Source organism: Pseudovirgaria hyperparasitica, assembly GCF_010093815.1.
Source record: "Pseudovirgaria hyperparasitica strain CBS 121739 unplaced genomic scaffold EJ05scaffold_1, whole genome shotgun sequence".
In the NCBI taxonomy this organism is placed as follows: Eukaryota; Fungi; Ascomycota; class Dothideomycetes; order Acrospermales; family Acrospermaceae; genus Pseudovirgaria; species Pseudovirgaria hyperparasitica.
In genome coordinates this window covers 2204629-2230046 of record NW_022985549.1, presented here as the reverse complement: position 1 = coordinate 2230046, position 25418 = coordinate 2204629, and the positions used below count along the sequence as shown (strand labels likewise).

At 48.7% G+C, this 25418-nt stretch overlaps 13 protein-coding genes across 13 annotated transcripts; 6 read left to right on the top strand and 7 right to left on the bottom strand.

Moving 5' to 3' along the window:
* Positions 1-56: 56 nt before the first annotated feature.
* EJ05DRAFT_482029 (UROD/MetE-like protein) lies at positions 57-2879 on the top strand (the record flags this gene model as incomplete). The annotated part of the gene is made up of 5 exons (XM_033745134.1): positions 57-1294; positions 1381-1441; positions 1781-1840; positions 1889-1912; positions 2109-2879. The coding sequence occupies 5 exons, from the start codon at positions 57-59 to the stop codon at positions 2877-2879; spliced, it is 2154 nt and encodes a 717-aa protein (XP_033605652.1).
* Positions 2880-3115: 236 nt separating this feature from the next.
* On the bottom strand, positions 3116-3680 carry EJ05DRAFT_506815 (uncharacterized protein; the record flags this gene model as incomplete). Its single annotated transcript, XM_033747861.1, has 2 exons — positions 3116-3202; positions 3249-3680. The coding sequence occupies 2 exons, from the start codon at positions 3678-3680 to the stop codon at positions 3116-3118; spliced, it is 519 nt and encodes a 172-aa protein (XP_033605651.1).
* A 563-nt stretch (positions 3681-4243) lies between these two features.
* Positions 4244-5298, top strand: EJ05DRAFT_534590 (alpha/beta-hydrolase; the record flags this gene model as incomplete). Its single annotated transcript, XM_033749194.1, has 1 exon — positions 4244-5298. The coding sequence occupies exon 1, from the start codon at positions 4342-4344 to the stop codon at positions 5296-5298; it is 957 nt and encodes a 318-aa protein (XP_033605650.1). The 5' UTR covers positions 4244-4341.
* Positions 5299-6927: 1629 nt separating this feature from the next.
* On the bottom strand, positions 6928-7847 carry EJ05DRAFT_472112 (uncharacterized protein). The gene has a single exon (XM_033743114.1). The coding sequence runs from the start codon at positions 7542-7544 to the stop codon at positions 7008-7010; it is 537 nt and encodes a 178-aa protein (XP_033605649.1). The 5' UTR covers positions 7545-7847; the 3' UTR covers positions 6928-7007.
* A 403-nt stretch (positions 7848-8250) lies between these two features.
* EJ05DRAFT_516625 (uncharacterized protein) lies at positions 8251-9130 on the bottom strand (the record flags this gene model as incomplete). Its single annotated transcript, XM_033748658.1, has 3 exons — positions 8251-8591; positions 8661-8736; positions 8786-9130. 3 exons carry the CDS (start codon positions 9128-9130, stop codon positions 8251-8253), a joined length of 762 nt encoding a protein of 253 aa, XP_033605648.1.
* A 1589-nt stretch (positions 9131-10719) lies between these two features.
* Positions 10720-11821, bottom strand: EJ05DRAFT_29300 (uncharacterized protein). The gene is made up of 2 exons (XM_033740544.1): positions 11545-11821; positions 10720-11417 (listed from the first exon to the last, which is right to left on the bottom strand). The coding sequence occupies exons 1-2, from the start codon at positions 11562-11564 to the stop codon at positions 10901-10903; spliced, it is 537 nt and encodes a 178-aa protein (XP_033605647.1). The 5' UTR covers positions 11565-11821; the 3' UTR covers positions 10720-10900.
* A 129-nt stretch (positions 11822-11950) lies between these two features.
* EJ05DRAFT_472111 (P-loop containing nucleoside triphosphate hydrolase protein) lies at positions 11951-13191 on the top strand. The gene is made up of 2 exons (XM_033743113.1): positions 11951-12273; positions 12327-13191. The coding sequence occupies exons 1-2, from the start codon at positions 12073-12075 to the stop codon at positions 13014-13016; spliced, it is 891 nt and encodes a 296-aa protein (XP_033605646.1). The 5' UTR covers positions 11951-12072; the 3' UTR covers positions 13017-13191.
* Positions 13192-13595: 404 nt separating this feature from the next.
* EJ05DRAFT_530149 (putative cystathionine beta-synthase) lies at positions 13596-15233 on the top strand (the record flags this gene model as incomplete). The annotated part of the gene is made up of 2 exons (XM_033748952.1): positions 13596-14965; positions 15020-15233. 2 exons carry the CDS (start codon positions 13596-13598, stop codon positions 15231-15233), a joined length of 1584 nt encoding a protein of 527 aa, XP_033605645.1.
* On the bottom strand, positions 15225-17077 carry EJ05DRAFT_472110 (DUF1774-domain-containing protein). Its single transcript, XM_033743112.1, has 4 exons — positions 16857-17077; positions 16427-16652; positions 15928-16373; positions 15225-15803 (listed from the first exon to the last, which is right to left on the bottom strand). Exons 1-4 carry the CDS (start codon positions 16912-16914, stop codon positions 15613-15615), a joined length of 921 nt encoding a protein of 306 aa, XP_033605644.1. The 5' UTR covers positions 16915-17077; the 3' UTR covers positions 15225-15612.
* Positions 17078-17937: 860 nt separating this feature from the next.
* Positions 17938-19183, bottom strand: EJ05DRAFT_459997 (uncharacterized protein). Its single transcript, XM_033742592.1, has one exon. It carries the CDS (start codon positions 18953-18955, stop codon positions 18395-18397), a length of 561 nt encoding a protein of 186 aa, XP_033605643.1. The 5' UTR covers positions 18956-19183; the 3' UTR covers positions 17938-18394.
* An 88-nt stretch (positions 19184-19271) lies between these two features.
* On the top strand, positions 19272-22134 carry EJ05DRAFT_472108 (Adaptor protein complex beta subunit). The gene is made up of 6 exons (XM_033743111.1): positions 19272-19435; positions 19701-19885; positions 19937-20012; positions 20063-20427; positions 20474-20902; positions 20954-22134. The coding sequence occupies exons 1-6, from the start codon at positions 19397-19399 to the stop codon at positions 21978-21980; spliced, it is 2121 nt and encodes a 706-aa protein (XP_033605642.1). The 5' UTR covers positions 19272-19396; the 3' UTR covers positions 21981-22134.
* A 17-nt stretch (positions 22135-22151) lies between these two features.
* EJ05DRAFT_29095 (uncharacterized protein) lies at positions 22152-23859 on the top strand. Its single transcript, XM_033740530.1, has 3 exons — positions 22152-22856; positions 22910-23000; positions 23057-23859. Exons 1-3 carry the CDS (start codon positions 22380-22382, stop codon positions 23650-23652), a joined length of 1164 nt encoding a protein of 387 aa, XP_033605641.1. The 5' UTR covers positions 22152-22379; the 3' UTR covers positions 23653-23859.
* Positions 23811-25266, bottom strand: EJ05DRAFT_29071 (Zn-dependent exopeptidase). The gene has a single exon (XM_033740525.1). It carries the CDS (start codon positions 24981-24983, stop codon positions 24066-24068), a length of 918 nt encoding a protein of 305 aa, XP_033605640.1. The 5' UTR covers positions 24984-25266; the 3' UTR covers positions 23811-24065.
* Positions 25267-25418: the final 152 nt, after the last annotated feature.

Genomic DNA, 25418 nt, shown 5'->3' with positions numbered 1-25418 from the left:
ATCACACTCTGCCATCTATCCATACACTGTAATTCATCAACCACTACAACTCCAAGATGCCTCCTCCCTTCCGTGCCTCCCAGATTGGTTCTCTCATCCGCCCGACCGCCCTTACTGACGCCCGCAAAACAAACTCCCCGGACCTCCCCCAACTCATACACTCCTCCATCAGATCCGCTCTCGCAAGCCAGCTCTCCTTCTCCTTCAGCCCCCTATCCAACGGCGAATTCCCACGCACAGTTTTCTGGGACGGCCTCTTCGAATCCCTCTCAGGCCTGACCCCAACCACCCTCCCAGTCCCCACCGACCTCTCCGCCCAACACGCTTTCCGCAAAGGCCACCCAACCCTACCCCTGATGCAGAAATTCGGCATCAAGGAGTTCACATGCTACATCGCAACGAGCAAGATCCGTTGGACGAAACCGGCGTATCTGGACGAGTGGGAGGGCATCAAGACAGCGCTCGCCGAGCTGGCGCACAGTCCCGAGGAAGCAGCGCGATTGCAGGGCCAGGTGAAGATGAGTATTCCGGCGCTCACACGCGAGCATTTCCTGCTTGCGGAGGGGCGCGCGTGGACGGCGGAGTCTGGGTATACGTCGAGCAAGGCATATCTTGCGGATTTGGCGGCGGCGTGGCGGGAGGAGATTCGGGTGTTGTATGATGCTGGGCTGCGGCATTTGCAGATTGATGATCCGCAGTTGACATTTTTTGTGGACGAGGGGTTGCGGGGGGCGATGGAGAGCGATGGGTTTGATGCGGAGGGTCTGTTGGGGTTGTATGTGTGGGCTGCGAATGAATATTTGAGGGATCTGCCGGCGGATTTGCATGTTGGGATGCATTTGTGTAGAGGAAACACGCCGGGGGGTGGGCATATGACGGAGGGAAGCTATGAGGTCATTGCGAAAGCGTTGTTTGTGGAGATGCGGTATGAGACGCTGTATTTGGAGTATGATACTGAGAGGGCAGGCGGCTTTGAGCCGTTGAGATATGTGCCAAGGGGTAAGAATGTTGTGCTTGGTGTGGTATCGACGAAGACAGATACTCTTGAGAACATTGAGGAGCTGGAGAAGAGAGTTAGGGGTGCTGCGGCGACCATAGCGGAGGCGCAGGGGAGAACTGAAGAGGAGGTCCTGAGGGAGCAGATCGGCATCAGTCCTCAGTGTGGTTTTGCGAGCTCGAGTGCCGGCGGCATGATGACTGAGGAAGGTCAATGGAAAAAGCTACAGTTAGTGCAGGAACTGGCGAGGAGATTGTGGCCAGACGAGGTGATCGATTTGGTATCGGAAGGGTCCAGGTGAGAGTGCCAAACCTCATGAGGTGGTGTAGGTGCCATCGGAATGGTTCAATGAAGGTATTAAGCATGTAATTATAAAGTGATAGTCTCGTACTATTCTATCTCATCTCTATTCACGTCAGGGGGCTCATACTCAAAGCTGCGAAGGTAGAAATTGAACTCTTGTTTGTCAAGTTCATACATCGTTAATGATGAGATTAGGGCTTTGATGCCTTAAGCTTCAGACATTAATAGTGGCGATATCAGCGATCTAGGGATCCAAAGACTGAAATAATGTCATATGCAAGGCAGTATAGTCATAGCTATAGGACTTATGCTTGACACACTTATTAAGTTGATAGCCAAAAAGAATATACAGAACCTGACGTTGAGTTTATCCGTCGTTCTCCTAGAATTTCTTAGAAGAGAGCCTATGGAGAGATATATTAGGTTCTAGGAGGACTACCTTCTTCCTCTTCTCTAAGAAATTAAACCCTTGTATTATAGCGTAAATTAGATAGTATAGAGCTTAGAAAGTATCAAGGATTGATCGCCTTATCCAACTTAGTAAGTATATATATATTATGACATATAGACTATGATATAAGGGTATAGAGGCAAAATAACTATCTGACAGGGGTATGTGAACACATGCGTGAAAATGAAGAATGCCAAGCCAACTCAGGTTCTAGGAAAACGACGGATGAAGTCTAGCGCAGTTCAGTGGGCCGTTCTTTGTTTTAGTCGTGTCATTTCTTTACTTTCATGAAATGCCACTCTAAACTCCTAACATCTTCTTTCAACTCGGGAAACAGCTACTATGACTCCCAAACAGTATCAGCGCATCACCGGCGATCTGCTACCGCATCTCGAAAAGTTCACCGATGTGCCTGGTATTTACAAACTTGACGAGCAGACAATCGTGAAGACAGGGAACGCGACATCAATGGCAGAAGCTGCAGCCCTTCGGCTGGTCCGTGAACAGACATCTATCCCTGTGCCAGAAGTTTTCGATGCTTACATGCGAGACGACGATGCAGAATGTGGGGCCATCATCATGGAATATGTGCAAGGCGACGTGCTTCGCGATATATGGCCTCAAATGACGCAAACTGAAAAGGACTCCATCGTTGATCAATTGAGAGATTATATGATTCAACTGCGGGAAATCTCGTCTGACTTTATCGGCTCTGTCGACAAGACACCATGTAGAGATCAGTTTTTCTCAGAAGAGCCTGATATGTTTGGCCCATTCGAGAGCGAAGGTGATTTTAGAGCAGGATGCATTAGAGCCATGTACAACTCTCGACACTCACATTGGACTGAGACAGTAGCTGGTTTCATCAAGGCCCTGCCGCCAGCTAAGATTGTGCTTACGCATAACGACTTTCACCCGCGAAACATCATAGTACGTGATGGCAAAGTTGTTGGTATAATAGATTGGGAACTCTGTGGCTTCTACCCCGAGTACTGGGAGTATGTGAAGGGATGGTATCGGGTAGACATAGACAACTCCTGGGTCCAGGAACGCGCCATCGACAAAATCCTTACTCCATTCCCACTTGCTAGAGCTGTCTTTGAACACACACGGGACATTATCTGGTAGAAAGACCTCCATGGTATCTTACATTGAAGGAAAACATGAATTCCGGGGTATGTGTACGCAGGTAAAGGAGGTCACAACCATCACCGCGCAATGCCCCATCAGGCTATCACTACAAAACAACAAGAGGGGCGGGAAAGCAGGATCCGAAGATGCGTTTGAAAGCTAGTCACCCATTACTATTACAAAATGGACCCGTAATCCATCATGATACATCGAAGTTCCGATATATTGCCCAATCAGGTGAGTGCGTATCGAACTCTGCTTTGTGGTGACTGCGCATCACTGTTGGCGTTGGGACGGAGCAGGATGACCTCGACCAGATACTTTGCTTTGTGAACTCCCACCATTGCTGTTCCTACTCCAGCTCACCCCAACATTACTCTTGGAGCCAGAACCTCCACCGAGAGAGCCCTGATTCTCATATGGCGACGGCTCTATCCTGTTCTGCAGCTGTGCCGCCTTACCAGCAGCGGGTATAAGGCCCCTCTCTTCCAACTTTGCCACAAGTGCCGTCGTCCAGCGTTGGCAGCGTTGTAATGGTATAGACTTTGCTGCAGCGTGTAGCTTTTTCTCGTCAGACCTGTTGAGATAGCCTATCAACTCTCGGCTTTCGATACCCCAACTATCAACTCTTTTGCCAGAAAGAATCTTCAAGACATAGCCTTCTCGTGGTCCACCCTCGACGTGTACCCATGTGCATGTTTGAGAGCCCGGTACGGCATATATGAGCATCCAGTGGGTTGGGTCCCGGCTTTGACGTCTCTGGCAGAAACCGATGTAGACTTTGAAATAATCAGACATTATTTGGAATGAAGCTCAGAGAGACAAGATGATATATCGAGGCTGACGGGACAACCTGCTGTGTGGTGAATATGAATATGAGGTCATTGCGAGACTGTCGCATAGCTGTCTTTGAGTTATCTTAAATACTCGATGCTCATTTACGTGAAAGCCAACTTTGGATTAACAGTCCATCCAAAACTATGCATTCATGATGCTTGACTGCCTTCATGTCTTTCGGTTGATTAGCTGACGTGAAGCTTTTCGCGCTGCGGCGTCTTGTCTTGGACTAACCCTGGCGTTATTTTTTCTTAGGTATTATGAGGCTGTTCTAGGAACCAGAGAAGATCTAAATCAATTTGCTTCCTCGCGCTGGTACTGAAGTCGAACATACTATGCCGCATCCCTGCGTATAATTGTGAGATAGTCTTGGTAAAATCTCACAGCGGTTATCGAACATGACTGTGAAGCCACACGCATGGATGTATTTACATCTTCTTAGAAAGGCTTAGCGCAATTTCCGGACGCGGCGAGGCTTGACGCTGCCGGTAATTAGTCAAAGCGCTTTGTTGGGCGTAGTTGCTACAAGAGACAAGCCCTTACTACTTCTCCATGCAGATTAATGATTTTCCTCATTTTTCTCTCTTGAAGTGAGACATCTTTTGATACATGTTGGCCCAGGATGGCGAATATTGACACTTCAGGGTCAGAGTACCCTCTCATGAGCAATAACAAGAAACGACAGCTGTACTGGCCAGATCCTCTGATTATCGAGCCTAGTGGTTCACATACAGCGACGGCTATCTTACTGCATGGCCGCGGCAGCAACGCAGAAAGGTTTGGTCTCGAATTCCTTAAAGCGCTGACCCGGTCCGGCAAGTCTTTGCCAGAGCTTTTCCCTGGCCTCAAGTTCATATTTCCAACAGCCAAGAAGCGACGGTCCGTGGTGTTGAAGAAGATACCTATCAACCAATGGTTCGACAACTATTCGCTGGAAGACCCGTCACAACGACAAGATCTCCAATACGATGGACTGCATGAGACGAGCTTGTTTGTGCACAAATTAATCGCTCAAGAGATCGAAGTCCTGCATGATGCGAGGAAAGTCATACTTGGTGGACTTAGTCAGGGATGTGCTGCGTCATTGCATGTATTGCTAAATTGGCAGTCTTCCGAAGACGAATCAAGTCACCTCGGTGGTTATTTTGGAATGAGTGGATGGCTGCCCTTTGCTTCAGATCTTGATCCAAGAGCAGAGGCTTGCAAGAACTCCGACGACAAAGACGAAGACGGTGAAGATGACATGTTTGGTTCTGACAATGAGGAAGATACCGATACGCCACGCGAGCCTGAGAGTCTCCAATCGATTCAGCGCAAAGCCGCTAATGTTGCGCGTGACATTGCGTCTCTCACAACTTTAGACGTGTCGACAGTGCCGACCTTCGGAAGCACGCCTGTTTTCCTAGGACATGGGATTCATGATGAGAAAGTGAATGTAAAGCTGGGAGAGCAGGCAAGAGATGTATTCCTGGCTCTGGGTGCGGAAGTAATGTGGAAAGCTTACGATGAAGGGCACTGGTACAAAGTCCCAGATCAGATTGATGATCTTGTGGCCTTCTTAAACGGTGTTCTTAATTAGACGTATTACATTTGATACACCTTGATTTACCTTACTATGACGGAAAACCGGACAGATTTAAAGACTTAAGACTTGGTTCCTTTACTCTCGCGCACATCCTATACGACACTTCGCAACAGTGCGTCATTGTTTTTCTTTCACAAAAAGCCTAAGGGACAGTGTGTATGAGTGAAATACGCGCTGTGTTAGTACTTGTCTTCAGCCTTGCGTTTTTACACCCCACGCCGCACCCTTGCATATAGGCAACAGTGGTTAGATCTTTAGCGTTTATCTCAGTGTCTTTCTGTCTTGATATTCCCACTCTGAGAGTATGGCAGCACTGTTCCTAAGCATTGATCCCCCCCTGACAATAGTCCAGCAATGGCTATGAATTTATGACGTGAACTTGACTGTGTAATAGGACGTAGATTTATTACAGGAGATGAAGCTTCGACAAGAAAATTTTACTCGACTTCGGACGGTATGTTGTATCGTTGACAGAAAGGGCACATCCTAACGTCCTTACTACTAATTAGATTCGAAGAAATGGAATGGAGGGATACCTAAGAGATATTACACATCAAGTAGAGAGTATATATGTCTAATGTCTCCTAGTACACATAACCAAAGTAGTTCTGCTATTAGTGCAAGCTATCAAATCCCATCTAGACGAAAGTCCCAAACAGTATAAAGTTCAATCTTTTTATATACTATGTGGAGTATTCTAAGATATGAAGTGTCAAGTTAGAACTCTTTGGGACTATACTAAAGATCATAGGTAAGGAGAGTCTAGTCTAATACTATCTAACATATAGTCAGACATCATCCGACTGGAACTATGGAGATTTATCTACCATCTAAGTTTCTTTATCTATTGCATTGATATACTAGCTCTCTTATTACTTTAATTATGTTAATTTCTTCTATCTCTACTATTGCACAACTCTTGTCTCTTGAGTTTTACTTGGTGTTTGATGATGAATAGACTTCATAAGTGCACGAGGAATGGGTTTATGACCTTTTTACTCTATCGGCTGTCTAGTGCTTGAATAAAGAAGTCAGTGGTTAAGAGGTACTGGCGGTGTGTAGACTCTGTTTTGATATCTATCGTCTGTTAGTGCATTGGGATCTTTGAGTAAACAAGTGCGTTCATGCTTATGTATCATTTTAATATATATTAATGTGCTTGGCTACTGTTAATAAAGATATCACTAGTGTACGTACCATATTAGTTGTCCCGCTTCACGGCTTACTTAAGGTACGACTCCCGGAGTAAATTGTAGGCCCCACAAGACACTCTCCATCTGCATAATGACTTCTTGCGGACATGTCTAAAGACAATCGAGTCCACTTCGAAATGACTGCCATGTGTCTCTAGTAAGACAGTGTTCTTTATGTCGAAACACTTTACACTGTTTATGGAACTTCTCTACAATTGAACCATAACTTAATTAACCCAGCTAGTAGACTTAGACTTTAGTCTCTGAGATATTACATGACCTACTCGAGACGAACAATTTTGTGTATCTCTAGCAGAGCATCACAAGAAACATAGCTAAATGGTTCAGTACATCCACTGTGGCCAAATCCAGGTGAGACTAAGGCTAACAGAGAACCACGGCACACTGAGGTACAAATGGAGGTCAGAATCCAAGAAGCACAAGCCCAAATGTTGTATTAGATCAATTGAAGAGACGAAAAAGGGTTATGGCGACCTATGGCTACCGTGTTTACGCGTCCTCCATATCCTCCCCAACAAACCACTGCTCTGACACATAACCTCTCGTTTCCAGTACACTCCATTCCTTATAGACCCTGTCGAACGGAATGCAATACTTCTTCCACGTGACTTTCTCCGTCAGGTCATCTCGTCCTGCTGGACCTCCCTCATCGACATCTCCGTTCTGATCGACCCACTTCGATGCTTTCTGCATCAACATCACTGTCCGCTCCTTAGCTGACTTGTCATCCAGTACCAGAAAGAATTGCGTGGATAGGTGTCCATCATTGTGATTATCGATGATGTTAGTAAATAAAGTTTGGATTGCGCCGTCGGAGCTGGATTTGAGATCTGACTTTTCGGTCGTGCTGATCTCTTTGGTCGGCGTCGTGGGACTGCTAGGTGACTTGGAGGAGACGAGAATGTACGGTATCTGCGGCTCTGTTTCGCTTTCTAGGTTCGGATTGGCAGGTACGGCGGCTGTCTGTACAAAGTCGGTCCATAGTTCAGGATTGACGTCTACTTGGGCGAAGACGGGAATGTTCATTTTGGAAGGAGGTAAAAGTTGTTCGGGAGGAGTTCGATGCTGCGTAATCGATTGTGAAAGTTTGTAGATTTTCCAAACAAAAGTTTAAGGTGTAATAAAATCAGTGAGAAGGTCCTGCTACTTCTGTTTGTTGGAAGAAGTGATGATTGTGTGGAGTCTATATATGCGCGATTCTTGGAGAGGTGCACTGTTGATATGACATAATATGACGTACTAACTGTTATGATTTATGAAAATGTAGGACTAACACTGCCTCGTGCATTGACGCTTTTTTCTCCAGTTGTATGACGGTGAAAGGGTATGTAAGTAGTGAAGTGTGTAACGTAAGCACGAACGGTTTACTAAATATAGGAGGGGCTGAATGCTGGTCTGGATCCGGATAAGTGCCGTTCTGGTGCCTTGTTGTTGGTGCGTTCGGTTTGCCGATCAATTGCTAGGTATGTTCTTCTAGGGCTAATAACTCTAATTCCAACTTCTAGTGTCTCTAGGCTGTTTGTCAAGAGCATTTCCAAAATTAGTCTAGTGGTATTATTTTGTGCAGACATCACCAAATAGTTCATCTTATTCGCACAAAGAAATTTTCTTGATACTCTAGTAGACAGATAGTTTTCGGACTCGTGCTTGCACACATTTGTCCGCATAATATACAAGGAGACACCTAAATGAGAGCTGTTCCACAAAGTTGGGTTATGCCACAACCGGGCCGCTACTGTTTGATAACATAAGGATCCTCTTCATTAACCTCCTCATCCTCACGTTTCGAAACTCGGGCCCAGTTCTTTCCTGTCCATCGATCTCCGGCATTGAACGACATCATATGATACTGAATGCGGTTATTCGGTCCGCGAGCGTCCATGCGCACAAAGGAGATCCTCGCAGGATCAGTATCGTCTTTGCCATCCTCCGGACAGACACTGTGATCTGGTGGTGATGCTTGCAAAGCATCACAGTAAGGAGCATGTGCGTAGTTCGTGAAGCGTCTGAAGTACCATTGCCTGTCACCGACGCCGAGATGAGACAGCTGGCCACTGATGCGGGAACCAATCTCTACGCTTATGGTTAGTTCCTTGTATCATTTTGAGAGAGCTGGGGGTCCTATCAAGACAGCTTGCATACCTTCATTCTGATTGACTTGAGTTGGACCTAGGATATCACCACTGCCCCCCTGTGCGGAGGAAGCCATTGTAATTTCCTATCAGCTGCTTTAGAATCCAAAATATACTTGATAATATCTGACTTACCTCAGGGCTTCTACCGATCTGGTTCAAGATTGTGTCTGTGTGGTTCAATCCTCTATCGAATCGTTGCTGCTCGGTGAGATACAGTGGGCGTGCATCGACACCAGAGTCTTGTCTGTGAGTCGCAGAGATTCCAATCTGTCGCTGGGTAGGATTCGGTACTAGAAAGCACAGTATACCGTAGCAGTCGAGGTTACAGACCGCATCTGCGCCAGAACAGTCGACGTCGACCTGGAATGGATCGTTACGGTCTCCTAGTGTTCGTTTCTCAACTTCGACGGGAATAACTGCGGCTGTACTGAGGACGCCCAGATAGGCTAAAATAATGGTTATAGTTGTAGGCTGCATGATGATAGAAATTTAAGACACAATGAAAGGCAAACGACGAGGTATTCTGGTAATGGCTTCGAGATAATGTTATGTTTCGAGGGTGAGGAAATGAATATGGTTTGATTCTACAAAATCATATATGTCCTCTTTATACTCGAATATGGGGTCTTAGGATTCCACCTGTCTACTCCCTCTTGTCATGCAAAAATGTTGTGATCGGCGAATATGAAGTCTCAAGCCTCGATGAAGACTATTTTTACATTTCCAATGCAACAGACAACAGCGGTCGTTGATCAGAGACATTCTTGTCAATCACTGAATCGTCGATCGAACATGAAACATAGCTCTACGACTGTAGTATGATCTGCATGACAGCGAATGTAGTCATGGGGCTATGTTGCTGAGTATTGCCCTGACTGGCATCAATCTCATGCGAACGAGCGTTTTGTCGCTTTGAATGTGATATTACCAATGTCTACTCTTGCCTAGTAGCTGAGGACGATCAGTGGAGCTATCAGTAAAACACAGAGAGTGGAGACCGCATACATGACTACACTACATAGTGAATGTTGGATTCAGCGTATTGTTGGTCTCCATTGCTGACCATAGGATGGAGAACTTGGAGATCTTACAGGTACAGACGTCATCACGGAGGAACTTCGTCTCGGAGGAGCTCGATACTTGAATTGTGTTGCAGGTTCCGGACTCTGCCTCACTGTCTCACGCACGTTACCCCTGCTGCTACACGGCAGTTATGAGGAATATGAAGCCTGGATTCTACCTGCCAATCAGCGTCGTAGACTTGGGAACGCGAAGTAATTCGTCCATGAACTTGGAGCCTCTGCCTATGCGCGAATAAAGTTCCTTTCTGGCATAATTAGTCCAACAGTCAAGCAACAAAGAGTTATGTCTGCATAGAGCACTAAAACATCTGTGCACGTGTTGTGTTGTGTATGATGTGCGAAAAGTGCTAGGTAAACGATATTTCAGCAGAAGCCGTGGCCGTACACCGGTGATAGACACTGTCAGCCTCATCGTGTGTAATTAGTGTAGGGGCTGAGTTGGGATTGACGTTTGTGAAATCAGCAAACTCATGCTTGCATAGGAAGATGTGGGGCTAGCTCGGCTATTACCGTCGGCCGACGCTTTACAGAAAACCGCTAAGCCATGTCCGGAAGTCCTAGTACTCGCTGTATTGCAGGATTTAGGTCTGACTTTTAGGCATCCTGTACTTTTTGGTGTCTAAGCTCGTTGCTGATCATGCAACAAACGCTGCAAGTCACGGTATGACGACGGTAAGGCTCATCGCAAAAACGTCTCTAACCATAGCATGTCCAGACTTACATAACCTATGTTGTGTTGGTTGTGGCAAAGCTAACTTCAAAAGTATTTTGGAGGTCTGTGCAAATGTTTATCTTTTCCAAGTAGGGTAATGCATGTATTTTGGTGCCACCTCGAAGTTTTGTTATGACAAAGCTGTCATGGTTGTATCCACCATCTGTTTCATTTTTCGACACGGCCTTCGAGATACTATGACGACAGACTTGTGGAATGGCCCCTCTCAGAATGTCGATCAACTCAAGGTAATAGCATCACACGCTCTAGAACCTATATTTAGTATTGCAAGATCTGTATAAGTATGAGATATCTCAGCACCCGAATCAATATTCATCAACAGCTCAACCTTCCAAAACATTCAGAACAACCATACCTACCACAGAATCCAGACCTAGTTTGAAACTTTACATCTAAACCAATCTCAAAATGCATTTCTCGACTCCTATCTCCCTACTCGCTGCTATTGCAGCAACCACCTCCGCGCTTCCAGCCACCCAGTCTGGTGCCGGTCAAGCCGGTGGCCTTCCACCACTTCCGCTCGACCTCGAGGCCGGAATCCACCATTTCTCTTTCGATTCCACCGGCGCCCCTGTCATCAAGCGTCTTGCCAACCTCAACACCACCACTCCCGCAGCTCTTGACCGTATGGCTGTCGAGAAGCGTGTCAACACATGGACAGGCTGCGAAGACTTCGGGTTCAGCACCCAGCAACAGGATGCCGTCGAAACTGCCTGGGGTAGTTTGTCGAACTGGGCGAACTCTCAGGGCAATGGGGAGTCTCCTTGGGTCCACGGACACTACTTTGCCTTGACGGATGCAGGAACCTATGCTTATCTGTGTGAATGGGGCAATGGAAACCATGGTACGTAATGACAATTTGAGTCTACTAAGGAGGAAAATTTGCTGATACTTTGACTTTAGCAACATCAAACGAAGTTGCCCAGGCCCAGGGGGTTCTAGACACTGCCTGCTACAAATCAGCGGGGATTTACCAGTGGAATGAGTGGAAGAAGGGGTTGGGCATCTCGGCTCTGGGCAACCCCTGGTGCAACGGCCAGTCTCCCGCTTAGAGTAGAAGGTTGGAGGATGAGGACTTTTGTACTACTACGCTCATTGTGTATGACCGGATATAACCTACGCGCCAATCTTTCTATAGATCGTTAACTCTCATTCAATTTCATTTTGATGCTTTGACGTCTTGAAATATAGAGGCTCTAATCCATTTGTCCCATTAGATACTATGATTGCAAATTTACAATGCATACAGCCGGCAGGATGAGAGATTGTTCAAGTTATGATAGATGTGAGTCAACAGCACGTTTGCTAACTCGATGGATTTATCCATGCCATTAGTAGATGAGATTGCGAAAGTTGAAAGAAACAATGTCCGATCTATTCTCTTCGTAGGTATATTTTCGGGAGGCGGAGGGCGGACTAGCTGAGCTAAGCTAGCCTCACTTCGCACTAGCTTCGGAGAGCGAAAGCGGCCACGAAGCTTATGAGCTCATGGCGGAGTTCACAATCCCGAAAAAGACAAAATTCACATACCTACAAAAGCTGATGTCGCATGCACTTCTTGAGCCTCCAGCACCAGAATCTTGCGATCCTGAACCTCCGTTGTTATGGCTTGGCACGACCAAGACAGCTGGCTCACATGGGTTTTTAGCCCAAGCATATCTGCTATTATAGTAACAGCTCTGATAGCCCTCCTACTACCAGTCTTAATACACACAATCCTGTACCGGACACAAGCGCAAGCGTCTACAGCCTCATTCTTGCTTCTAGGACCTAGTGGCGCGGGCAAGACGTCGCTATTAACCCTTGTATGACTTGGAAGGCCATTCAACACCAGGAATAAACTGATCGCTATTTGTAGCTTGAGCGCGGCTCGACCTCAGCAACACATACCTCTCAAACGCCTTCAAGTGCCGAAATCACCCTGCCTTCCACGATCAAGTCTGCCTCCAACGAATACCGATCCGAGAATGACTCTTCTTTCAGTGGAGCGCAGCGCTTCATACTTACCGATACTCCCGGCCACGGCAAACTCAGACAATTTGCTTCAGACAAACTTGATGCGAAGACGTTGAAGGGCATAATATTCGTGGTTGATGCGGCGAATTTATCGAAAGAGTCAGGAGGACGCGCAGAAGAGGGCCTCACCGAGGCTGCGGAGTACCTTCACGATGTGCTACTAGCGTTGCAAAAGCGATACACGAGTGCGAAAACTAGCAAGGGACCGAAGGAGCTACCAGTCTTGATAGCAGCAAACAAGTTCGACCTATTCACCGCTTTGCCTGAGAAACTCGTCAAGACAGAATTAGAGAAGGAAATCACAAATGTGAGGAACACAAAATCGAAAGGGCTACTGGATTCTGGCATTGGCACTAGTGATGACGCAGTGGAGGAAGAGAAGGAGTGGCTTGGGGATGGGGGCGAGGGAAAGTTTGAGTTCAGACAAATGGAGGAGGTCAATGTATTTGTGGATGTCATAGGGGGAAATGTCACAGGCGCAGATGGCCCTGGCGTGGGCAAGTGGTGGGAGTGGATAGCCAAGCAAATTTGATTGCGCTTTGGTCGCGCAATCATACGAAGAAGAGCAGATGACATCTGCGAAAGCCAACGTACGTGGGTCACTATAGACGAATTAAATCTAGAGTTTAATACATGAAATCTGTAGTACATATAAAGCGTATGTGCAAATCGGCGGCGCCGATTGCACAATCGCCACAGTGTTTAAGTCTATCTTTGCGAGCGCAAGTGATGATATTACCAGTATGTATGCGTGCAGTCTATGAAATTCCCAAAGGGTAATAGACGTCCATATGAATTAGTTTCCTGGAGCTGTAAACTACTTCTTTTGATCTAATAAGCGTTGAGTACTGCATGCTTCATCTCCATAGGGCTGAACTAGCTCAGTTTAGCGTCTAGCCAGGGCGGGGCTCCTTTTGCGGGTACAAACGGCTTTGCTTGAACCCCGACGCCACCTTGGATATCCGGATGAAAAAGTTGAGACGACGACTAACACCAACGAACGTTCTACAGCGTGTGTCGGATCTGGCCGATTTCCTCAATCATTTCTTCATAGATTTGTTCTAAATCTTTTGTTCCTGACTCCTGCATCAGCTCAAACGTACAACTCAAGATGGCTTCCACCAAGACGCGCCCCGCCATCCCTCCAGTAGTGATGGAGTCTGTGATCGAGCAAATTGGGAACACACCACTGGTGCGCCTGAATAAGATACCAAAGAGCTTGGGAATAGAGGCAAACATGTACGCAAAGCTGGAGATGTTCAATGCCGGAGGCAGTGTGAAGGACCGCATTGCGCTTCGCATGATAGAACAAGCTGAGAAGGAGGGTCGCATAAAGCCAGGCGACACATTGATAGAGCCGACGAGTGGTAACACTGGTATCGGTCTCGCTCTCGTCGGCGCAGTCAAGGGCTACAGAGTCATCATCACTCTTCCGGAGAAGATGTCGCCGGAAAAGGTCTCTGTTCTCCGCGCCTTCAACGCTGAAATCATTCGCACCCCAACACAAGCTGCCTCCGAATCTCCTGAGTCGAACATCGGCGTCGCAAAGCGTCTACACAAGGAGATTCCCAACTCGCACATCCTCGACCAATACAACAACGAGAACAACCCCCTCGCCCACGAATTCGGCACCGCAGAGGAAATCTGGGAGCAAACAGAAGGCAAAGTGACCGCCATCGTCGCCGGCGTCGGCACAGGCGGCACAATCACAGGCCTCGCAAACGGTATCCGCAAACACAGCTCGACAGTGCGCATCATCGGCGCCGACCCTATCGGCTCGATCCTTGCGCAGCCCTCATCCCTCAACACCTCCTCTGAGGGCTACAAAGTCGAGGGCATCGGCTATGACTTCGTTCCCGGCGTGCTCAACCAAAGCAGCGTGAACAAATGGTACAAAACCGACGACCGCGCCGCCTTCCACTACGCCCGCCGCCTCATCGCCGAAGAAGGCATCCTCTGCGGCGGCAGCTCCGGGTCCGCCCTCGACGCCGCCATCAAAGCATGCAAAGACCTCGCCCTCACCGCCGACGACACCGTCGTCGTCATCCTCCCCGACTCCATCCGCAGCTACCTCTCCAAATTCGTCGACGACGACTGGCTCGCCGCAAACGACCTCCTCCCCTCGACCCCGCCGCCGTCCCCGCCAGCGCACATCTCGACCCGTCGCACCTCCGTGTCCGCATCGCATGATCCCTTCCACGGCGCGACCGTCTCCGCGCTGCGCCTCAAGCCCATCACTACCGTGCTCAGCGACAGCACATGCGGCGCCGCCATCGAGACGATGCGCGACAAGGGCTTCGACCAGATCCCCGTCGCGTCCGCGCCAAACGGCACAAGGCTCGTCGGCATGTTGACTCTGGGCAATCTGCTCTCGTGGATCAGCCGTGGGCGTGCGAGTCCCACGTCGCCCGTCACCGAGGTGATGTTTGATTTCGGCAAGTTGGCCGAGATTGTCACCGATCCGACCGATTTCACGGCTCTGTTTGAGGCGCAGTCGCTCGAGGATAAGCATGCTGCTGCGAATGGAGATGCGAGGATTCGTCGACCCAAGGGCAAGGGCCCGAGGCCGTTCGTGGAGATTACACGGGACACGCCGCTGAGTTCGCTGAGTCGGTTCTTCGAGTGGAACAGCGCGGCGGTGGTGACGGAGAAAGATGGGCAGGGGACGATGAAGCCTGTGGCGGTGGTTACAAAGGTTGATTTGCTGACATGGTTGGTGAGGCAGGGCAAGACGAATGGACATGTGTGAGCATGCTTAGATTGGGTGTATACGGTACTGTTACGGCGTTGGGATAGATGTCTACATCATGTACTGCCCTTAGAGGCATGTCTACTTCTCTTTCAACATAGAAGATACCATTCATATCAAGACTCCGCAAGGGGCCGGCGTCGTGGAAAAACAACATCGTCAATTACGCTACAGAATAAGGATCAAAACTATCGAGAATGCATGCTCCTAAAACAAGACGCCCGTTAATGCTAGGGAGACCTGAAGCAGACTTTGCTCGTAATAGCATCCGGTCATCCTCAGTTGGTATCCCGGATCATGCCTTTCGAGTCGAGGAAGCCATGATGTGTTAGTGTAATGCGTACTGAGCTGTGACCATTTGCCCAGCATCTGTCATACATCAATCGTCGGCCAACAGAGGCGCACGCTCACGATCCTCGGAAACGATCTGTCCGCGCTTGATGGGGTCCTGGCCAAGTAGGCCTGGAATGCCGACTGCAAGCGAGAGGACGAACAGAACGCTCATGATGACGAAAGCGAAGATCCACTGAAATGCAATGGTCTTGGTGAGGAATTGACCAACGCCGAGAGCTATCATGATGTTAGCGATAATGACAACTTTGATGAGTGGCTGAATAGTGAATGGGGACATGATCCAGGACTTTCCAATCTAGTGAACTGTTCATGTCTCCATTTTCACCACAAAAAGACTTACCAGCTGCCAGAATGGACAACTCAAAGCCCATAGTGTAATCCTTGTATGCAGCCAAGAAGAACGCCCCGTATGTCAATATACCCCAGACAAAGATGTTCGCGACGATGCGTGCCACCAGACTGTGCCCATTCGGATTGATAGCGGCAGCTCCAGCCCAGTACAGAGCCACAAAGTTCCATGCCAGTGGGGCCGAAACAACAGCGATGTGAATCCAGCGCGGAGTCTTGCTGTGATTAAAGTAGGCGGTGGAGAGGTTGATGAAATTGAGAGCGAGGATCAACTCCGCGATCCAGAAGTACGAGCGCACCCAGAGCATTATAAAGGCGAAGAGGAATAGATTGTTGAGGATGAAGTGTGATCCGACAGTTGCAGCTGCAGTCACATAAACGGAGTTGCCGCTGTACAGGTGCCACGAGTAGCCAATTTGTAGAATGTAGAGAACGATCCTAGAACTTGTCGTCAGAGACTACACCCATTCGACATTCAGACCCAGACTCACCAGTAGATGCTCACAATGACACTATTCAAGGCAAAAGCGGTAGGATGAAGATCATTTTGACCCCATATGGTGTGTCTGTCCTTACGGCCATTGCCTCCGTCGTGAGGGCGAGCGAAGGTGTAGTAGACGCTGGTGATGAGAAGCAGAAGCCATGACAGGGCGGTGCCAATCTTATACGTGAGTACAGCTTCACGAGAGGAGTCGCCAGACTTGAACGGATTGATGGCTGGAGGTTGACTGTTAGAAAGACTGGCAGAATTGCTTCGAGTGCGAATGAGATGACGAGCACTCATAGTGTAAGAGATGATACGTAGATGGTAGTTGGTAGACAGCAGCTGTCTGATATACGATGGAATACTTGGAACAACCAAGGCAGAAGGGAAGAGCGAGTGACATGTGAGAGGTGACAGTTAGGGATACCTTGACTTACAGTGGACGGCCTGGTGGGCCGATTCGATCGTCTCGTTGTTGGAGATCTGAGACGGCATGATGCTGTTATATGCTTTGACTTCGCAAAGGAACTCTGACTCGCTGCTGCGTATAGAGCTCGAGAAGTGTAAAGAAGAGTGACCGGAGATAGTTTGCGGGAGGCAGAGAAGGAGACCTCCAAGCTTCTTCACGGGACAGAGAGGGGGTTTTGTTTGGCCGCAGTAGCCCCAGGTTTATGAGCAAAGGCTGCCTGAATGTGAGCCTGAATATGAGCTGCAACATCACCCAGATTGCACCTTCCCTCTCTCTCTCAAAGTTTCAAATCCTGCAGCTACCCTGGCGCCGACGTCACTTTGAGCGTGGGTGCTAGTCCTAAAGAATACTAGTCTGGGCGTGTGGCAGGGATCAGGCGGACACGAGCTCCCCACTGTTCTGCGGGGTCCAGTGTGTGAAAGAAGCTTGGAGGGACTAATTAGGTGACTAACTACTAATTACAGTAGTAGTACTAGTAGTATGTAGGGAATAAGCAGCGTAAGCCTGATGCCTGACTCTCAAGCGTCCATATCATTTCCTGCCACCATCATTGTTCATCATTCACCAGTGTCCAGTGTCAGCCCTTGCGTGTGGAGGTGTTGGGGTTTAGCATCTGCATCTGCATCAGCTCAACAAGGTAGCTGGTCACGGTGATCACTACACCTTCCGTGCCAGGGACCTTATTGCGGCGTATGCGTGCATGTTTGTGCGCACTGCTCCGACGCACGAGAATGGACACTCGAGGTATGTAGTAGGTATCCGCATCCATGTTTATTGTACCATGACGGGTGCTTTGCTCTCAATCCTACAGATTCCAACAGGACGGGTCCAATTCACAACCTCTGCTTCAGCGTGCTTAGCTCGCCCGACTGAGAAGCCTGCATTCCACTTTGTAACACCTGGTAATGTGTTACTATGCTTTACCGACCTTGTATCTACCATGATAGGTCAGCTAGGACACAAGCTTGCCCAGGCCATAGTGACGAGTCATGAATTGAATCCGAACCTCATCAATATAAGCTCGTGACACCTTAGCCTTGACGCCTTTTCCCCGCTTCGTCCAGCATTCTCTCCGTCCTAGCCGCTTATTCAATTTCATTCCCTACTTGCTTATTGCTCATTCCGTCTAATATTTTCTTAGGACCTCCCAAATTTTCATCATATCAGCTCTAACGCGTGTTTCCTCGCATAGTCACTACTCCTCTAGCAGCATGTGAAGGAGGTAGTTTTGGATTACACATCAATAAGTGGTTTGTATAGCGAGTCATGTGAGCGAGCGTCCAGCAGATATCCATTCAAAGCGCAGCTGGATCAAAGATCTGGACAGCGCCGGACTCATACTCATACGACAGGACCATATAAGATTGGAACCGAGACATACAATCGACCGCGGAGATATGGCTGCGACACGAGCGAGAGCTCTATTCATCTCTCAATAGCAGTTTCTGTAATTACTATATGATTCTCCTCCCAGGTAATGCCTCCCGCTGGTGTAATCTATTCCACTTATATGCCTATGCCAAGTCCCGGTACCGCCAGTTCCAGATTCGTCCGCGGCTCTTCCCAAGCTAGCCAGTCACTTCGTGTTGTTGGTAGAAGTCCCATCTGATTCACCTTCCATATTCCCAAAGCCAGAGCTGCGCAGTTTGTCGCCAAGAAAACCAGCTTGACCTGAATCAGGCGGCCAGATGTGTTGGGTGTTTCAAATGGCAGAAATGTACGCTGAATATTGAGAACAGCGGTAATAGGGGTTTTGAATAGCATGAACACCATCATGATGCTGAATATCTGTAGCGAAGAGCCAGACATGTACATGCCGATAGCGTTCATTGGTAGCTGTTTGGCAGGTGCAATAGCAACTTCCCAGGCCTTCTTCACTTTCAGTGTTTCCATTTCTTCTTGTGTTGGGGGTTTACGTTGAGGCGTCTTCGCTGAAGCGCCGCGCTGTTGTTTCGCGGTCGTGAAGCCCGGAGGATCAGGTATAGAGGAAATCTTCGGCTTCGTTGTTGGCGTGGCTGCGAGATCAAGTACCCACTGAGGGGGAGGAGGAGGAAGCGCAGTCATCATAGAGTTACTGAATAGTTCCGACGTATATGTTCGACAAACACTGTGTGAGCAATGTGGTTGTTGGTTGTTTGAACAGGCTTCCACATTCTCGTTGAACGTCGTCCAAAAGTGTCCGTTGTGCACGGACGTTATGTGGAGCGGTTTTATTAAGCAGGAGCTACCCTACTGAACCTTACCCCAGATGCAGACTTGAGCATGGGAACAACTCGTCATTCACATATTCGCGCGCTTCTTCGTGTTTGTAATGTCATTTTCTTTCCCTTAGACATGCTCAAAAACTTCCTGGTGGCCTAATCGAACGATCAGACCCTTCGCGAAATCGCAACGCCCGGACTCTGACAGCTTCGGCTCGTATTGGAGGGGACTAAAGGAGAACGACTAAATCGCAATCGAGGAAAGCGTATATCACCTTAGAAGTTGAAACAGACATATCCGGACAGCATGAGTACAACGGGGCAAGATGCGAAACTTTTCGCCAGGGTAGGTTATTCACCTCTTCTACCTCATTGCTTGGTTGCAGACGCAGCCGTATATCTAGACTCGCGCCTCAAGCCCGTAGCAACCGCTCCGCATCCTCGCAACCGAGCGTTCGTATCCGCGGCTGAGACTTGCTTTCCAAAAAGTTACAGCTCCATTGGATAACACGCTCGAGAAATGTATCTAGGACTGTCTAATCATGTTTTTCACGACTCTTAGTCTAAACTCAAAGCTGCATACCAATAGTGTTTCTAACAGACCTCCGCAGGGCAAAGTCGCAGAACTACGATTAGAGCTTACCGCTGGCGGAAAGAAGGACAAAAACCATGCTGGGAAGAAGATAGCACTGAAGAAGATTGTGGCCAACATGACCATGAGCAATAACGACATGGTGGCTCTGTTTCCCGACGTCATTGTTTGCATGCAGATACCCAACCTCGAGATAAAGAAGATGTGAGAAAAAGCTGGCTTTGAGGAGGACTTTGTAGCTCATGACTCTCCTAGGTGTTTCCTCTACTTAGTCAACTATGCGCGTATAAAACCAGATGTTGCGCTCAACGCTTTGCCAATCCTCGTTCAGGTATATCGACTCTGTCATGATTGCTGTTGCAGATACTAATAAGGCTGAAGGATATGGAAGACAACAACCCTCTCGTGCGAGCGCTCGCATTAAGGACCATGTCCTATATACACGTAGCGCAGTTCATTGAGAAAACAATAGGACCACTCAAGAACCTATTGCGGGATACTGATCCATACGTGCGGAAAACTGCGGCCTTTACAGTCGCCAAACTTTACGATCATAATAAGAACTTGGTGGAGAACTCAGATCTCATCGACCGATTGAATAGCATGCTTAGAGATGACAATCCTTTTGTGGTCTCTAGTGCATTGGCTGCGCTGATGGATATTTGGGAAAGGAGCGAGTCCATCAAGCTGACCATTGACTATGCCAGCGCATCGAAGATAGTACAGATACTACCAGAGTGCTCAGAGTATGTCCAGCATTCGTCGCACTTAAGACATTGCTAATGGTTGCAGATGGGGTCAAACGTACATCTTGGAAGCCATGATGAATTACGTCCCCCAGGACAATCTAGAAGCCGCATTACTGGCCGAGCGCATCTCGCCCCGACTTTCACATAGCAACTCGGCTGTCGTCCTGACCTGTATACGAGTTGTACTCTACCTCATGAACTATATTGCCGACGAGAAGATAATATCAGCCTTGTGTAACAAGCTATCGCCGCCACTTGTCACACTACTCTCCAAAGGACCCGAAATCCAATACCTCGCCCTCCGTAATGCACTCCTGATCCTTCAAAGAAGACCGGATGTCCTGCGAAATGATATTCGTGTTTTCTTCTGCAAATATAACGACCCAATATATGTAAAGGTTACTAAGTTAGAACTAATTTTTATGCTCGCCAATGAGCGTAACATCAACGAAGTTCTCACAGAGCTCCGCGAGTAAGCAATGACACTCACGACGATAAATTTCGTACTGACTGTCTGTCCTAGGTACGCGACAGAAATCGATGTCGATTTCGTACGGAAATCTGTTCGCGCCATAGGAAAGCTAGCTATAAAGATTGAGCCAGCCGCAAGGCTATGTATCAATACGCTGCTTGACTTGGTCGCTACTAAAGTATCATACATAGTACAAGAGGCGACCGTGGTAATCCGCAACATCTTCCGCAAATATCCAAATCAGTACGAATCGATCATCTCTACGCTCTGTGACAATTTAGACTCGCTCGACGAACCTGAGGCCAAAGCGGCGATGATATGGGTCATCGGGGAGTATGCGGACAGGATTGATAATAGCGATGTACTACTTGATGACTTCTTGTTCACGTTCGCAGATGAGACACATGAAGTTCAGCTCGCGCTTCTCACAGCTACCGTGAAACTGTTCATTCAAAGACCTACCAAGGGACAAGAGCTTGTACCGAAGGTCTTGAAGTGGGCGACTGAAGAGACAGATAACCCAGATCTCCGAGACCGAGGGTACATGTATTGGCGACTACTTTCATCTGATCCCAACACCGCTAAAAAGGTGGTCATGGGCGATAAGCCCGCTATCACAGCAGAAGAGAGCGAAAAGCTCGATCCGACCACATTAGAAGAGATGTGTCTCAACGTCGGTACGCTTGCGACAGTCTACCTTAAGCCAGTCCAACAGGTGTTCCGGTCTGCAAGACCTAGACGACTACAGGACTCTAAAGCACTACAGAAACATCTTTTACCAAGCTACATTGCCGCCCAACAAGCCGCAAAACAACGACCTTCAGAGATAGACACGAATTTCGCAAACTCAAACGGGAACATTGCTGCGGCGGCTGATGCTGCCGATGCGTACTTCAATGGTCCCGGTGGTGCGCAACTGGCCAATATGCACCTCAGTCCGGACTCGATTGGTGGGTTCGGTGGTAGTCCTGTAAGCATGTCGGGCGATGCCGCGATGCAAAACATGTACATTGTCACGCAAAATCAACCACAACAGGTGACACAAACGCCGAGCAATGGAGACCTGTTGTTGTTATAATAGGGAAAACTGGTACGATAAGATGACTAGACGAATGGGGTGCGCCCAGAACTGGACTCTTTGTATGCAGGTTTGGCGCCGGGAACGATACCGAGATGTAGCACCTACAGATCTGAAGAATCAATTATAAGGCGAATTGACGAACATGTTGGACTTACATGCTGTTGGTGCAATGACATGATTTATTGTGATTGATAAACATTCCGAATGATCCGAGCTTCTGCACCTTCGCCGTTCTGCAACCTAACACGGCCCCCTGCCAAGAGGAACCATCGCCCAAACTTGGAAATTGTGTTTCTCTCTTCCTTTGACACGTCGTACGTTTGCATATTACACTTCCCAAGCACCCATCTCATCTCCTCAACAGCAGCTACAATGGCCTCTTAGACGCACGACAGAATGATACTTCACCCCAGTCACTCACTACATATTCGGGACCCAGCCATGTCCATACTCACTAGTCACCCGCCGCCTGCATCCGCCTTTGGGCCAATCGCAGCCCTGGTAATCTACATCGCCATCACCCTTTTCTTCACCGTCAAAGTCGTCACCGATATCATCTCTCGTGCGCGACGGCTCGGCAGCTCATTCACCTCAGCGTCGATAAGTACACAACAAGCTTGTTCGATAGCGCTGTTTATACTTTCTGTGCTTGCGTGCACTTCGGCTTATGTCACGTGTCGCGCCCTCACGAGACATGCGGAGTTGAGCTATAATGCTTGGGCCACGCTGCATGGAGTCGCGAAGAGCAAGTCGTTCTGGGTCGAAGTTGGAAGCTGCTTTATGCGAAGGCTGACGAACGATGAGATGTGGAGTGATGGTGGTGTGTACCTGGGATTGTGGGTCGGGGACAGTAATGTTCGGAATGAGTTCTGGGTATGTCGTTTCTCCCCTTCAGAAAACGCTCAAGATCTAAACAAATTTGCTAGGTTTGTATTCTGAGAGGCCATCAGAGGTTCTGGTGGAGTCTCATCTGGGTGCTGGTCGGCTTTGTCTTCGTTTGGGATGCGACTTTTCGAGGTATGTTCCCAGGAGAAACGACCTAATGTAGGATGATGCGTTTTGACACAAAGCAGGCCGAAAACACTCCATCACATCCCTCCCATACATCGCCGCACTCAGCCAACTCGTCTCCGTGTCCTTTGCGCAGACTCTTTTCCTCATGCACATCCTGCTCAGCAGCTTTCCGCGCCACTCATCATCGTCCGATGATACGGATTCTAAATCGTCCCTCTCCCTAACACCGTCCTCCACTGAGAAAACTCACTCTTCACGCCGTCTTCCAACACGTTCACACCTCCTCGCTCCAATGCTCCTCACAGCATACACCCTCATCTCCATCTACCTTCTCTTCCACTCGCACTCTCCCAACCTCAGATTCTACACCACCACCCAACGCTTTCTCACGCTTTCGATCCCTTACTTTATCCGCAACCGACCGTCCTTCTACATCGACGTTCGTGCGTACACGACGCCGAAAGTACGACTTGCGCTGCTGGCCACGCTGCTCTGTGCTTTGGCGATCCCGTTCAAAGGCGATCCAATGACTCTTCCAGCGCTGAGGAAGGAGACTAGGACAAGGCCGGCGTTTGGGGCTGTAGGGTGGGATCTGGGACTGACAGTGTTTTGTTATATACTGTGGGATGTGTGGGAGCTGACGGGTTATGCATAAGGGAAGGGGTGGGGGTGAGATCGATACGTGGCAGGACTGGATACAAGCGGGCAAGTATGCTAATCTGAAATAATTTGAACAAATAGAGTTGTGCTACACGATTTTGTCTCAATATTTAGAGACTGATACAGAAGGCACAGTCGTATTACACTCCGACTGGACTACTACAGCGGTATTGATATACATTATAGAGGAATTGGCTTCATGCCACTGGCTATCATGATTGTGACCAATTGGTAGCCGAAGTAATCTACTCCATCTATACAAGCCGATGCATTCACAACGCCGCTTGATACACCCACCACCACCAACACCACGCTCAAACGCACCACAACGCTCCTCGTCAACCCCCAACAAAACACCATCTAACACCATCTAACATCAGCACCACACAACCGACTCCAAAAATCACCTCAAATGGACGGTGAGAACGCCAGCTCCATAGCCCATCCGAGCATCAGCTTGCCATGCTCCAATACATGCGCAAAGTCTACCTTGTCGATCGTGTCGCGCGGCGTATGGATATCCGGATTACTCTCCTCAAACGCCGCCTCAAAAATGAAAGAGGACGGATACCCCGCCCTCGTCGCCGAAGCATGGTCAGAGCATCCATATCCGCACTCGCTATCCACGTACCCGGTGGTAGTATACTGCTCAATCACACGACGCGTAAACGTATTGAGCGCATCATTCGTGAAGTCGGTAATAACGCCCATCGGTCCGTTACTGTATCCGACCATATCAGACTGCAGCATAGCGGCAATGTTCGTGCCGGCTTTGGCATATTGCTGGAAGACGGCCTGGCTGCCGAGCAGGCCGGCCTCTTCGCCCGCGTACCAGTGGAATTCAATCGTGTTGTCGGCCTCGCGGGACTTGAGGCGCGGGTCTGTCAGCATTGTCTTGAAGGCCTCCATGATGGCCATGGAGCCTGTGCCGTCGTCGTCGGCGCCCTGGGCTTGTCCGGTAGATGGGGTCTGGACGTTGATGGAGTCCTGGTGAGCGCCGAGCACGATTGTCTTTGTGCTTTTGCCGGGGAGGGTGGCAATGATGGAAAACTGGTCGGCAAAGGAGTGCGTGAATTTGCGGACGGTGACGCCTTTGACGCCGCTAGAAGTTGCGATGGCTGAGATCTGGTCGAAGAGCCACTGTGCGGACTCTGCCCCGAATTTCGACTTGTAGTACCGGTTGTAGAAGCTGGAGAACTTGGTCAGAGTGGTTTTGACGTTGGTGATGTTGTATTTTGGAATCAGGGCATTGACGGCCGATTTCTGGGTGAGGGTTGTGGGGAAGGCGGCGGCTTGGACGTTGCTTGCGAAGCTGTTGATCGACATCTGGTCGGGTTCGTAGGTGATGTCGATGAAGCGGATATGTGCGCGCTTGATGGCCCATCTCTCTTCGTCGGTCACCTGGCGGGTGGTTCTATCTTCAAACTCTAGGGTGTAGAGCTGCTCTCCATCTTGAGGACCGGTGGAGCGGTAGCGAATGAAGTGATCGACATCTATGCATATGAGTATATCTTCAATCTAGTTACCAACCGAGCTCGACTTACTGTCAGGCTTTCGTTCAAGATGGCATGCGAGGGCACTTGCTACGAAGCACCAGAGAACAGCAGCAGTGTAACGCATGATTTACAGCGATAACGAGAGATAAAGATAGGATATCAAGGTGGAGATAGGTGCGTACTGCTACACGTTCCAGAGGAAGACTGGGGACTAGAGTTGTTTATGAGGGAAAGAAAAGCCTTGATAAGCTGGCCTCTTCAAGAT

Bases quoted from the DNA above. Each gene is read 5' to 3' on its own strand.
- EJ05DRAFT_472112 (XM_033743114.1), bottom strand. From the start codon at position 7,544: ATGAACATTCCCGTCTTCGCCCAAGTAGACGTCAATCCTGAACTATGG.
- EJ05DRAFT_29300 (XM_033740544.1), bottom strand. From the start codon at position 11,564: ATGAGCGTAGTAGTACAAAA. The intron at 11,418-11,544 runs GTCCTCATCCTC...GATTTGTAGCAG, and splicing joins ATGAGCGTAGTAGTACAAAA to GCAGTGTCTAGAACCCCCTG.
- EJ05DRAFT_472111 (XM_033743113.1), top strand. From the start codon at position 12,073: ATGGCTTGGCACGACCAAGACAGCTGGCTCACATGGGTTTTTAGCCCA. The intron at 12,274-12,326 runs GTATGACTTGGA...CGCTATTTGTAG, and splicing joins AGACGTCGCTATTAACCCTT to CTTGAGCGCGGCTCGACCTC.
- EJ05DRAFT_472110 (XM_033743112.1), bottom strand. From the start codon at position 16,914: ATGCCGTCTCAGATCTCCAACAACGAGACGATCGAATCGGCCCACCAG. The intron at 16,653-16,856 runs GTAAGTCAAGGT...GTCAACCTCCAG, and splicing joins GGCCCACCAGGCCGTCCACT to CCATCAATCCGTTCAAGTCT. The intron at 16,374-16,426 runs GTGAGTCTGGGT...GACAAGTTCTAG, and splicing joins GTCATTGTGAGCATCTACTG to GATCGTTCTCTACATTCTAC.
- EJ05DRAFT_459997 (XM_033742592.1), bottom strand. From the start codon at position 18,955: ATGATGACTGCGCTTCCTCCTCCTCCCCCTCAGTGGGTACTTGATCTC.
- EJ05DRAFT_472108 (XM_033743111.1), top strand. From the start codon at position 19,397: ATGAGTACAACGGGGCAAGATGCGAAACTTTTCGCCAGG. The intron at 19,436-19,700 runs GTAGGTTATTCA...AGACCTCCGCAG, and splicing joins ATGCGAAACTTTTCGCCAGG to GGCAAAGTCGCAGAACTACG. The intron at 19,886-19,936 runs GTGAGAAAAAGC...TGACTCTCCTAG, and splicing joins AACCTCGAGATAAAGAAGAT to GTGTTTCCTCTACTTAGTCA.
- EJ05DRAFT_29095 (XM_033740530.1), top strand. From the start codon at position 22,380: ATGATACTTCACCCCAGTCACTCACTACATATTCGGGACCCAGCCATG. The intron at 22,857-22,909 runs GTATGTCGTTTC...CAAATTTGCTAG, and splicing joins ATGTTCGGAATGAGTTCTGG to GTTTGTATTCTGAGAGGCCA. The intron at 23,001-23,056 runs GTATGTTCCCAG...GACACAAAGCAG, and splicing joins TTGGGATGCGACTTTTCGAG to GCCGAAAACACTCCATCACA.
- EJ05DRAFT_29071 (XM_033740525.1), bottom strand. From the start codon at position 24,983: ATGTCGATCAACAGCTTCGCAAGCAACGTCCAAGCCGCCGCCTTCCCC.